Raw genomic sequence first — 13,786 nt, 5'->3', positions numbered from 1 at the left:
TAAAACAAGTTTTAACATGAATTTCATTAAAAAGAACGAGTGAGTTATCCTCATTGAACCATGATCTGTGAGAATTAAAGAACACCATTGCACTAAATATTATTTTAAATGGTTAGTAATGGAGCTAATAATGAGATTTAAAAAAAATTACTGTGATTTTTGGAGTTCTGACACTTTTGGATCATTAAATATGCCCCGGGTCAAGTTGACCCAGGAACATTATTGCTGTCTCTAAGAAACAAACATAACAGGAGGGTTAAATAACTTCCCCTAATTGTCAGCTACTGACCCAGCCTTGAAAACATCATAAATGAAATCTTATGTCACCTTGATAATGAAACTTACCTGAAGAATGACTAAAATAAACAAATAGATAAAGGCATTTGTTTCCTCATATTTCTTTATTATCTGTCATTTTCAATATATTTGTTTATCTGTATTCTATACAGGTGTATTTCTCAATACATTCTTTTACAGAGGTACATAGATCTTACATAAGCTGAGAGGTGCAAGAGAGAGAAAGAGGCAAGAAGAAGTTTACATCCTTCATGATATATTTTGGCAGTTAACAAGACAACAGAAGATCACATTTAACACCCATACACACACACATACACACACCCATACACACAGACAGACACACATTTGAGGTACAGTTTACACCTGCCACAGCATGCACACATAAAAGGGGCTGAACACCTCTAATCCTTTTTTGGACCATCACTCGTGTGTGCACACTTATCAAGGTTCACCCTCAAGCCTGCACAAGAGCTAAACGCAAACACATTCACACATCGATGGAGAGAAGAGACAGGTATTCACAAGATATATTACACCAATACCAGACTGACTAGTCAATACACATGTAGATGTACAGTACTTGCCATGTTTAACCCCTGCTCCTACAAACACACAGACACACACATTCTTGCACAGGCACATTTGCATACACATACAAACACACCACCTTTTGGTAGACAGCAAAGAGCAGTTCTGCTGATTTCATACATCCCATCAATGTTGTTGATCCTCACTTGGTCTCTATTACTGTCTGTTATCTTCTGACAACAGATGCAGCATTTCATTGTGATAGGACAGGGAATATCAGCACAATTTCATGGTTTGTCAAATGATCATGAGGGGCAGTGATACAAATGAACACACCTCATATTGCAGTTATGGAATGAATACACTAAATACTTGGTCAAATCTGTCTGTGACCAATTTCACACTAGACATTATAACAGTCTTTCTGTCATGCACACATACAGGAACACACATGTCGTTTTCATACAGTTCTTCACAGTGTAAGAAACTCATTGCAAATCCACCATTCGTTCAAGATGCCATCAAATAAACACAGGCTGACAGTGAACACAATATATCAACAACTGTAATATTAACGCATCTAATGAAATATAAACAGAACAGATATCTTATATTTGGTTTTGGTAAGAGATGTAAAAGGATACCTGAATTTTGCTACATTTAAGAATGCATAAATTACCAGCATAATATGAATATACAGCCATTAAGTGTGAGAGGGATTACAGTGTAACTATATGGCCTTCTCAAAATGATTTCATGTGAAGAATCCCCAGTTTGTCTTTATGGGCATACATTGTTTATGAGAAAGACTTGAAGAGGATGATAACGATACTGAAATAATGTGACATCAGTGAACTGAGAGGAGCCAAAAGAACAAAACTGAACAAATCCTACAATAATGCTGTAGCCTGGCCCCAGCTAACTTCTCCTTTATTTCTACATCCCTGTATGAGACAGCAAAAAACAAGTGGAAAAGATTTAAAGAGGCATTAAAAAGAGACAGTGAAAGGGAGCCCCCTTGTTAGGTAGTGTTGCAGTTTTTCCAGAGGAGGGCACTGTATGTAGCTTGAACGGCACTTTCTGTTGGTCTGCGTTTGGTCAAACTGCATTGGTGACAATGAAGTTTCTGTGTTGTTCAGTGCTGGGCTCTGGAGTGATACCCTTTAACAGGCGCTGTGAAGGAGAGGAATTAGAAAGAGGTTAACTTACAGGAAAGTGAGTAAATTAAACTGGTATATTAAAAAGGATGAAACCATAAAGAAGTAAACATATTAATACAAGTGCAAACAGTGACAAATAGTAGTCACATAGTCATAATTAACAAATAAAACCATAAAATAATCATAAAGAGAAGCTCAAGCCAGTAATCAATGTTTTGTATTTTTGGGCTTGAATGGTCTATGTCGTTATTTATCCAATGTTGGTTGCAATTTTTTTTGTTGATCAATCTTTTCCATAAGTTCTGTCTAGATCTTAACACACCTAACTTAATCAAAACACCATTGGCAAATTATGCCAATGGTGAAAAATAATTGTGGCTACCCCTTACAGCAAGTTTATAGCAATTGTACAGATGGCAACACATAATCCAGCCTTTGTAAAGCCAATCTTTGATGTCATTTAACCTTCTGTCAACCCCTGACAAGGGTATTATGAAATAATAATGATGATTATAATGATGGACACATTTTGGATTTGTAAATATTATCCAGCAGATACATCTTCTACTATCCTTCTCACCACTATAATTTCTCTCTCTCTCTCTCTCTCTCTCTCTCTCTCTCTCTCTCTCTCTCTCTCTCTCTCCCCCCCCATCCCTCTTTCCAACCTCAACTCGGTCTCAGCAGATGTGTGTCTAACATGAGTCTGGTTCTGCTCGAGGTTTCTGCCTGTTAGCAGGAAGTTTGTCCTTGCCACTTGTACGTGCTCTGCTCAAAGTGCATTAGGATGAGATCAGAGTCCTGTCTGTAAGATGTGACTGGATCTTATCCTGTATGGTGTTGGGTCTTTGTTAATAATATAACATAGAGTATGGTCTAGACCTGCTATGTTTGTAAAGCGTCTTGAGATAACGTTTGTTGTGATTTGGTGCTACATGAATAAAGATTGATTGATTGGTTTGTTATAAGGAGCACACAGGAGACACACCTAAATAAATGAAGAGGAAGACATGGGTATATGTGACTCAAAAAGCACCAAATATGATACAGAGACATCTGAATTGGTCACTTGAAGTATATTTATATTAATGCTGACTTGAAAACTGTAGATTTTGATGCAGGGTCATCGTATGATGCGGATACACTTGTCTTTGGCTTGTGCCAGTTCCTTAAGTCATGTACTCATTGAAGAGAGTGGATCTTGACAGCATAAATAGGTAACCGCATGTTCTTGGAGAGGTGTCAGTGGGGTAGTAAGGAATAAGGATATGGTAAGAAGGAACAAGACCAAGGAACAGACCTTGTGGGTTATCATGTAAGAAATACATTTGCCATTGAATGTGAAGACGAAAAAGGAAGAAGAAGAAAATACTGTACCTGTTTGAATGTACCCTTGGCATTTAGCAAGTGGAAAACCATATAAGCAGGCACACAGATGAATGAAGAAACACCAATGCAGTAGCCCAGGACGGTGGTCCATGGTGGGTAGTGGTAGTGGAACAACCTGACCTCTGGAGGGAAGGCCAGGAAACTGATGATGATGAACTGGAAACGGGTTTAGAAAAAAAAAAAAACAGAAGTCAGATATAAGAAGGATGAAACAAAAGTAGCTACTGTATCTTCTTGTGTTTGCTCTCCAATTGCTCCTTCCATTGTTTGATATAAAACTGAGCCTTCTTCTAAGTATATCCACACATGTGAATACTGTAGATGAGCCTCACCAGGAGAAAGCAGGGGCAGATGGCCACCCAGCAGATTCTCCAGAAATAACCCGGGGAGAAACCGATCATGGCGTGGACGTCATTACAGAAGCGATTGGTACCTGGGAAACACACACAGGCACTCAGAATCATTGTATAATTTTCTTCTCATGTTTAAAGTCTGTGCATCAAAGTATTGACAAGCAAGGACCACACCATCAACAGGATGTAATCTGACAATGATTTATTGATTTGATTGGAACAGTGATTCTGAATTTGACGTTGAACTTTCTTGCTGTTACTGGTTTAGGAAAGCTTATTAGGGAATCCGCCGTAGCTCCTGGGCACCATGAAGCCCCCCTCAAGAGACCTTTGTATATTAGGACAGATTCAAATTGGAAGAAACAGGGAGGGAGGGCGGGGTGCTGAATCTGAGAATGAAGGGGAGCAAAGAGGTAGGTTTGAATTTATAAGAGAGCTCCCTCTGTCTCTATCCCTCTTTTAAAGACCCAACTTGGTCTAACATGAGTCTGGTTCTGCTCAAGGTTTCTGCCTGTTTAAAGGAAGTTTTCTTCACCACTGTAACTAGCTAAATACTGCAATGGTGCAATGCTTATGGTGGATTAAGGTGGGGTAAGACTGAGTCTTACCCTGCCTTGGTGTTGGGTCTCTGTTCATAATTTGACATAGAGTGGTCTAGACCTCCTATGTTTGTAAAAGCATCTTGAGATAAAGTTTGTTGTGATTTGGCGCTATACAAATTAAGATTGATTGATTGATTGATTGATTGATTGATTGATTGATTGATTGAAGAAGCGTGGTTTAGGTGTGGTCCTACTTCTGGAACTTTGCTATATATCATCACTTGTGTCAACAATTCCAAATAGGTTTTGGTTGTTGTATTTATTGAAATTTCCAACAACAAATACAAACTTACCATAAAACCAAGAGACGGCAATGACTTCTAGCAAAACCACGGTTATGACAGCAGGGCCTGTAGCATACTCCTCAAAGAGCTTTACAACAAACGCTCCTCCCTGACACAGGAGACGGGTACAAAGGAGACATTTCTGTGAAGCTTTACACTAATACTTGTACATAAAATCTGATATCTATATCTTTTAAAAATAAATATTTGGGAAATGTGTTGTGATGGCTTAATGAATGGAGCTGCATCTTGGTCATAATTGTAATGTGGGTTGGAGGTGTACAGATTACAACTCAAAGATTCCAGATAATTGTAAACTGTGCACCATCACATTACCTGAAAATACAATAGGACATTTGAAATACTTTCAAACAATGTGAACTACTCATTCTTTTCTGTACTTATGATATTAAGAAATATCATGGACAAACAGTTGAGGCTAAAATAAATATTTCTTATGACAGCTATTTGGATATCGGATTCAGGTGGGGTAAATTATTGGTTTATCCTTGTGTTTGATGTTACATTCATGACTGATTTTGTTCCACTTACATATGTGAGTGTGGAGAGAGCCCCCAGATAGCAGACACACACCAGGCCAAAGACAAACCACTCTCGCCTCTTAACCAGGACGTGAGGGAACTCATCCAGCATAGCCGTGATCACACCCTCCAACCCTGCAAACTGAATAGAGGAAGACACCTTGGGAGTCACCGAGAAAGAAAGAACTTCTAAAGAGAGCAGAAAAAAAGAGGTAGGGGGTGAAGAAACGGCTCTGTAACAACACATAGGGTAAATAAATCTTAAAGTTATTGAGATGTGTTGAATCAGCACTTTGATCTAAAGGGTCCAGCAGCAGAGGGACTTCTGATAATCAGAGCACAATGATGAATAGCAAGTGTAAGGGCCTCGCGTATTACAACCTTTGCACAATGAAATAAAAATGAAGAGACTAAATGTTAAGCGGATCTATAATGAATCAGAGCACACAGACATGTTTTTCAGTAATAACCTCAGTGCTTAAATGAAGGAGCATAGCTGCCTCAATGCTGATTCTACAATGATTATCGGTGTTTGATAAGAGCCTTACGAGTCTCTCCAGCTGGCTTCCTCAGAGCAGATAAATACTGGCTTAGGGAGACAAGATCACCACACAGTAGTGATATGAAAGCCCCATCATATTGTTTTCTTTGTCTTTAATCAAAAATAACAGCGAGGAAAAATAAAACCCCTCATGTCGCAACATGGGCATTAGCCTATACAGCAAGGCAAAAATGAAACCTCTGTTTCTGGGTTTCAAATAGCACATGAGGGCTAAGCTGGGCAACAAGAAGGAGAGACACTCAGTCAACACAACATTCTCATGGGTGACACTGAAAGAGTAATCAGCAAACTTACCGTGCTATCCAGACCCAACATTATGATCATGAGGAAGAAGATGATGGAGAAGAAAGTTGCAGCTGGCATGTTTGCTATGGCTTCTGCATAAATGATAAACAGCAGACTTGGACCTAGGGAGAAAAAAGAGTTGATATTAAAGAATGTTTCAGGTCAATCCTGTGTAATTAAAAACACTAAGATGTTGCTGGCTGTCTCACCGGCATCTTTGGCAACAGCATCCACATCCTGCTGCCTCATCTCAGCCATGTAGCCCAGCACAGTAAATATAACAAAGCCAGACAGGAAGCTAGTCAGACAGTTCACAGAGCTCGTGACCAAAGCGTCTCTGAGATGGAGAAAGCAGAGGTCAAAGGACAGACAAGAGGACAGAGTTAAGCAGGATGTCTGGAGCAAACATCACTTGGCTGTAGTGTAGTTTTTAGACTTGTATGTGGAAGAAAGATTCTTACTTGTAGCAGTTGTTATGAAAGGGGTTGTAGCTGGCGAAGGCAAGGAGTACACCGAAACCCGGACCCAGAGAGAAGAAGATCTGAGCTGCTGCATCTATCCATACCTTAGAAAGTGGCAAAGATAGATGATGGGAAATGGTGTATAAGAAGACAAGTTGTGTGATAGCAGCATAAACAGGAAAACCAAAGAAGCCTTGTCAGATCACATCAACTGGCTTACCGTGGTGCTGAGCAGTTTCTCCCAATCAGGCTTGAGATAGAAGACAACGCCCCTCCAGGCTCCTGGCAAAGTGGCTCCACGGATGAGCAACACCACTAGGACCAGGTAGGGAAAGGTTGCAGTCACCCAAACCACCTATTAATGGAAAAGAATCCACTTTTCTGTCAGTCAACTCTTACAGTGTGTGCAGTGAGTCAAATCAACTGTTACTCAGTCATATCATTTCTGCATATCTTCCTGGTGCTGAAAACTTACTATGTCACATCAATTTGTATAAACTACGTAGATTTTTCTGCAGCCAAACTCAAACACTAAAAGCATTCCTGGCCTTTTAGGGTCTAGTTGTCAAGGTTTCACGCAGCAATCATTCTAACTTTAAGCCCATCTAACCCACTGCTCCACCCATCATGATGAATGATACTGAGAGGGAAGAAATAGATAACAACATTTTCACCCTTTCTCTGTCTCTCTGGCTCAAAAAATCATCTCTCAATCTAACCTAACTGAGCAGCTATAATAAACCTGCAGGCCCCTTTCATTTACCTTTCCAGACGTCTTGACTCCTTTCCAGATGCTGAAGTAGACAATGGTGAAGATGAAGAGCAAGCAGAGGGCCAGCTGCCAGCTTACAGAGCCCAGTTGGTGCAGACCTGGGGAGCGATGGACCTGTAACACCTGACGACTGGAGGTAGAAAAAGAGGTGGGGTGGATGTTGGTATTGGTTTTGTAAATTTGAGGAGGGAGACAAATAAGAATAATGTGATCAGGAAAAGAGGAGATATTGCATATACGTTGAAGACATAAAGGGTGAAAGGAGAAAGGGAGTGGAAATACAGGAAGCTGAAGGAAATTGGAGAGGGAACTAGAGGGAGGCCAAACGGAAAGAGAAGAATGTGGAGAAAATAGGAAGTGATAGAGAGGATAAGAAGTGAAAATACAAAAATAGGGTGGATCGGGATGTTTTTTAAACTTGGAAAGCCAACATGGAAGTGCAGGCAGCTGATAAAGAAAGGGACACCAAGAACTTAAGGATGTGTGAGGGGAAATATGGAATCTGAACTCTTTGACTTCACACACACAGATGTACATAAATCGTACATACAGTTCATTAAAATGGACAGAGTGTGGTTAAAAACATACACAGAGGCCTCGACTGACATAACAGCAATTTTACTTAATCAGAGTTTACGCAAACCCAAGTAAAACAGCACTACAGGGCAAGAAAAGAATGAGGCTTAATTAACAGGGAGGATAACATCTGGTCACAGGTTAAGCACACAGAGCTTGCATTAGAAAACAGAGATGTGATTTATGTTGAAAACAGGAAATTCAGGCGCCAGACTAAGTTGAGGAATTTGTGTCTTTTAAACCTGTATTAGGAAAAGTCAGCTCGGGATAAAGTGAATTTGTCTCAGCGGACAGGCACAGAACAGTCCAGGGAGAGAACGATAAGACAGGAACAGAATAATAAAAACATGTCCACAGAGATTGTTATTTTAAGATTACATAGAAAAGTTGGCTGACTTGAGTGGATTACAATGGATAGAGCCTACAAAAGATTACAAAAAGAGTCAAAAAAAAAAGTAAGTTGAAATGTTATGTCAGTACTGATGTGTTTTGGTAATGACATTTCAATTTTAAGGCAACTTTTAGTCAGTTATTGCAATTCTCTCTTAGGACATGCCACATGTCATTCTTAAATTGATTTTGATTTGAAGCTTGATCAAAAAAGGCAACTGGACTTGGAAAAACTGAATTTCATTTTGCATTGAAACCTTTATACCTTTATGAAACTCTCCTGCCATGATACTACCTGTTGTGCATGTGAATCTTTAGGTAAGAGGTTGATAAATCTGTCAAGGGGTCTACAAAACCACAATCAACCCTATAACAGGGAGTCACCCTCCCTTTCTTCACTTGAAGCCTCCTTCCTGTAGCTTTCTCCACATATGACTTACATGCAACTTACGTATAGAACTCCTCCGCGGGGGAGGTGGAGGAGTTGGACCAAGACACATTGTGGTCGGTGGACATGTAGCGGTTACAGTTTTCCGTGTTCCAGCTGTTGGTACAAGTGGTCCAGGGTAGGGTGGGCCGGAAGGATGATAGTAAGTAGTACAAGGCCCAGGCCATGATGGTGTTGTAGTAGAAGGCTATGTAGAGGGCTATGATGCAGATGGCAAAGCCAATACCTAAATAATACAAATTATGATTAGCACTTTATGAGAAGTCACAAAACAGCTTGAATTATTTTTTATAAACTCTCCATCTACTTTTCATTCAGAAAAGATGTAAGTAGTCATCCCTCCTTAGATCTTCAGTGGTTATTCTAGTCAATTTGAGTTGCAGTCGGTTGAGTGGCTGGCATTTCTGAACAACAACAATTTACATACTATCATGTTTCTCAGCATTTGGCATTTGGCATGGAAATGTGACAATTTCCATAACAGAGAGCCAGAGCATCCTGCTAGATGTACAAGAACCTGGGGATACTCTTCAAGGGAACCGTACTGAGGGGACAAGAGGGTCAAATAAGCTGTCTGTCAGACTCTGACAACTTGACCATATCTGTCTTTTCTTTTTGTTCTCTTACTGACAATTTTCCTGATAGTAAATGCGAGTCTCATTTTCTTTTCTTACATGTTTTTTAACCTAAGCTGTTTCCACATTCCACATTATTTTCCTTTTCACTCGTTCTGTTACCTTTGAAGATAGGACAGATGTGTTTCCAAATGGAGATGCAGCCACTGCGGTGGAACTGGCCTAGAGCAAGCTCCATGTAGAAGAGAGGGACACCTCCAAACACTGCCATCAACAGGTAGGGCAGCAAAAAGGCACCTGGGTCGGGGTACGATAATGAAAAGAAATGACAAGGATAAGAGAGCAGGATTAAGAATTGGGAACAGGAATGGAGAAAGAAGAAAAGTAAGAAGAGCAGGGTAGGAAAACAGGAGGGAATTAAGTGGTGGTGCAGAAATCATTAGAATAAACATAGCATTATAGAGGAACTATGATGGTTATGACACTCATGCTGGCTTTGGGTTTGCTAAATAGTATAAAAATGATTGGAGGATAATAAGAAGAACAAATATTGAGGTACAGAGAAACAGAAGATACCCAGCCTGATCATTTGACTACAACCTGATGTGCAGAGTACGATATCTCTCCATTTCTTTCTTTCTAATTATCAACGTATCTTACGCGCATATGTGTATTTCTGTATGTGGCTGGGTAGGTGTGTGTCTTATGCCTTTGTGACATGAACGCAGAGATAAGGGTTGATTGAGCAGCTGCCTGAGAGACAGGTTATTAAGCAAGAAGAAAGAGTCTGAAGGCCTTCTCATAAAAAGCACAATTAATACTGTTGCCTCTATCAAATGTCTCTCGGTCCCCATCTCAACCTCGCTCTGTGAGACACACACAGAACACAGGAAATTGCAAAGATTTTATTATTGCAAATCCAATAAAACTGGAAAGAGTGGCCTTGTTTGCTGTTAGGTGAGGATACTGTAGCAACAGAGTGCAGGCCACGCAGACTTTGAGAAAACATAATCTTGCTTATATAAGCCGCCTTTTGTGACTAAGATTGCCCAAGGAAAAAGAATTGGAAACGTGAGTAAACCAAGTATTTCTAAGACAAGAAGGTTAACTGTAGGTCAATAGTTTTATATGAATACGTTTGTTTTGCATAAATGATTATTTAGAAGAGATTTTAGCCGACCACATCCATTTTGATTGGAAAAGGTTTGGTTACTAAGATGTTAATTATAATGTTTATTTTAAGCACATAACAGTAAAAATCACATCAAGCAAGGCCTGTTCACCAAAACATGGGATCTCCAGCGTGCTGATCCCCAATCACCCCCTAAGAATCTCACAACTCCCACTCTCAAACAAGCATTTCCTCCTCACCTCCTCCATTTTGGTAGCAGATGTAAGGAAAGCGCCAGACATTTCCCAGATCCACCGCATAGCCAATCACAGAGAGCAAGAAGTCCATCTTTTTGCTCCAGGTTTCTCTGGGTCTCTCCAAACTTGTTTGTTGGACAACCAGAGTCCGAAAGCCTCCCTGCGGCACAGAGGACCCGGTGGCCTCTCCGGGCCCAGAGGCTGTACCTCCAGAGCATGCTGCAGTCCCTGGTCCATCTTTGGGACTTTGAGGAGTGCCGAAGCCATTGGACACATGCTGTCCAGAGCTGGAAGTCAGGTCCTTGGGTTTTCCGTCTACGAGACCATCAGCCAGAGTCAGTTTACCATTTTCCTGCTGCGTCCCTTCCTCCTCCCCCTCCACCTCCTCTCTCTCCTTTTCCCTTTCTCCCCCATTCTCCCCATTCTCCCTCGTCAGCATGCTTGTCATCATCATGTCTTTTGTCTTCTTGTGCATGTGTTAATGTTAGTGTTGGCTAGGCAGTTAGGGATTGAGAGAGGTTCTCAGTGACAGTGAAGGGAATGTGGCACTGTTGTCTGGTAAGGTGCCCATCAGTGGAACAGCAAAGAAACAGTACAGTGTTCATGCAAGACAAATTTGGCTAAATGAGGTTGCCCGGGGGCTACAATGAGCGGAGGTGTGTGTATATATTAGTGGACTAAAATGCAAATAAATGCATGTTGAGCAAGAAGGAATCGGAGCAGGCAACTTGGAAAGACAGAGCCGGGTAGAGGAAGGAGAGATATGTTTGAACAGGATGTAGCCAGCAGGACAGTTAGAGGAATCTTGAATCTTCTCCACAAACTGCTTCTCCTCTGAAACACAGAGACCGTGCAAACTGCAACACACAAAAGAAAAAAATCTGTTATTCAGTTCCAGATTACTGAACACATGATACATAATATGTACAGCTACACACTTTCTTTCTCAATGCCAATAGAGAGGTTCTTAACAACAGAAAATAATGACAGTTTTGAAAGACAGTGTCAAGAGTACAAATTGAGAGGGTTTTGCGGCGACACGCCATTTACTTTGCTTTTCCTTGTGTTTCTCGTTTCACGCTATCTCTCAGTTGCGTAACCTGTTTTGCTTATCTCTTCAAAGCTGTGTAACGGGAGGGCTTGGATGATGTGTTCGAGCACCAGCAACATTTTTTTAAGGCAGGAATTACGAGAGAAAACATAAAAAAAAAAAAAAATCAGACAGAAGTAAAGCATGGAAAGATTGTGCAACAGGTTTTACCTTTTATTTTTCCCTTTTTTCCTTTTTTTGTGTGTTTGTATGTCACTCAGAATCAGAAGACAAATATACATTATTCAATCCAAACAAATAGTAAAAACAAAGCACACTACAATTTAATTTAGATATTAGAAAATATTAAAAATGCACAATTTTCATCATATTTTAATGTTTTTAATACTTTTTTTTCCAGACATTAAGATGCATCGTAAAATCTTTGAATAGTAGAAGTAACTTTATGTGTGTCGTCTTTATTTCTTAACTAAACGCTATTCAGTATTTATGGACTTTACTTTGAAAAATTGTAAATCTACATCAGTATCACCATGAGTTCAATATGTGATGCAGTTTATGTGAAGACTAATGACTATGTAGCTTCTGCCTGTTTTATCCACAGCTGCTTAACCACACTTAACTTCATTTTAAGTTGGAAGGCAACAATGACGACCGATGAATGATTACAATATGGTGTATATTTATATTTTCTAACTCTAATATTGTCATCCTTCAATTTTGCACCCATTTCACGTATTATTTGATTAAGATACTACAACAGTATTACGTCAAACTGGTAGAGCGAGATAATTGTTCATTAGGGTTTTTTTTTTGCAGTGTACATAAAATAAACAATTTAGGCTGCAGTATAGGATTATTTATTGTTCACCAAATGCCACTTATCTTCATTTTAACACCACACAACAATCACTCCACAGTAACATCTGGTGGCTATGCAAATATATGGTCCTGTCAGGTACCTAGGGGGAAATGCAAAAATGGCTAAACTTTCTCAACAAACAGTTTTTATTAAATATAACATTTTTACTTTCAACTGACAGAAATCACAAGTTCTTCGTCACATCCATGACTTACAAGTATAATAAGTTATTTTAGATCACTAAAGAACTTTTTTAAGTTCTTTTGGAAACTTAAACTTCATTGGACCTGACTAGTATCAATTTAAAGGTAACGACAACTACAAAAAAATCTCTCAAAAATTAAATAAAACTTACTGAAAATGTTAATTTCTTAACTTTGCTTTCATATGTAAAAAAATGAATCTACTTTGCATGTGAAAACATACTTAATCACTGTCTGAAAGCATTTAGGAGGAAGCAGCAAAACAAATTCATATTAAGTTTGATTTCTGTAATTTCCATCTTCTGTTGTCAAAAAAAAAAGCTTGGATTGATTGAGAAATAATTATTTCTTTGTGGGTTCCACTGAAAAGTACAACTGAGAAAAAGAAAGTAAAATATGAACATCACAATTTAAGTGAAGATATTCCTCATGAGAACACGCAAGATATATTCAAATGATAATGACAAAAATGTAGACCGTCTTCTTTGCCTTCTCTTCTTTTAGTGCTTTCTGCTTTAAATTAGGACAAATCATAAATCACCACTTTTAGGTGTAATATGCTAAAACTAAAAAGGAAAGGAATCAATGATACACCAGCCAAACTCAAGCTCCATACATTACCTTTGGAGATGGTAAAAGAGAAAAAGTAGAACTTGTTCTGGATAAAAGATCAACAAAAAGCAGCAGCAGCATCAACCTCTATCATAAACTTAAAGAATCCTGTGGAGATGAAAAAACTTGCCAGAGAAACAGCCTTCACTGGCACATGAGGACCCTGTGTTTGTCCATTGAGCTCTCGAACCTCTCTCATTTCTCTCTCCCTCACTCTCTTTCCCCCCCTAGTTGTCCCTCTCTCTCTGACTTACAACCACACACACTTCCACACATGCCTTGTTAGGAGACACGCAGCTGCGCAGGCATATGCAGAGATGGGCGCACGGTTGCATGCACTCAGGCGAAGAGTGAAGAAGAAACATAATGCAAGCACAAACAAGTGGACTTAGTTCTTGGTTTAATGCATACAATGAAAACACAAACAGGGATGATGAATTGTAACAAAGTACGGTCATGGAAG

The 13,786-nt window shown here is 39.5% G+C and overlaps 1 protein-coding gene across 1 annotated transcript; it reads right to left on the bottom strand.

The window, feature by feature from the left end:
- Positions 1–382: 382 nt before the first annotated feature.
- Positions 383–13,519, bottom strand: slc6a4a (solute carrier family 6 member 4a). Its single transcript, XM_034701142.1, has 14 exons — positions 13,333–13,519; positions 10,599–11,452; positions 9,390–9,524; positions 8,656–8,878; positions 7,230–7,368; positions 6,687–6,821; positions 6,467–6,570; positions 6,215–6,342; positions 6,015–6,127; positions 5,169–5,300; positions 4,626–4,725; positions 3,710–3,810; positions 3,366–3,533; positions 383–2,001 (listed from the first exon to the last, which is right to left on the bottom strand). The coding sequence occupies exons 2-14, from the start codon at positions 11,068–11,070 to the stop codon at positions 1,927–1,929; spliced, it is 2,025 nt and encodes a 674-aa protein (XP_034557033.1). The 5' UTR covers positions 11,071–11,452; positions 13,333–13,519; the 3' UTR covers positions 383–1,926.
- Positions 13,520–13,786: the final 267 nt, after the last annotated feature.

This window comes from Notolabrus celidotus, chromosome 14 (genome assembly GCF_009762535.1).
Source record: "Notolabrus celidotus isolate fNotCel1 chromosome 14, fNotCel1.pri, whole genome shotgun sequence".
Taxonomy (NCBI): domain Eukaryota; kingdom Metazoa; phylum Chordata; class Actinopteri; order Labriformes; family Labridae; genus Notolabrus; species Notolabrus celidotus.
The sequence above is the reverse complement of the archived record's forward strand: the minus strand, read 5'-3'. Positions and strand labels throughout refer to the sequence as shown.

Coding starts and splice junctions, on each gene's coding strand:
- slc6a4a (XM_034701142.1), bottom strand. CDS start 11,070: ATGCACAAGAAGACAAAAGACATGATGATGACAAGCATGCTGACGAGG. Junction 6,822..7,229: donor GAGTCAAGACGTCTGGAAAG/GTAAATGAAAGG, acceptor TTCCATTAATAG/GTGGTTTGGGTGACTGCAAC. Junction 5,301..6,014: donor TGTTGGGTCTGGATAGCACG/GTAAGTTTGCTG, acceptor TCCTCTATTCAG/TTTGCAGGGTTGGAGGGTGT.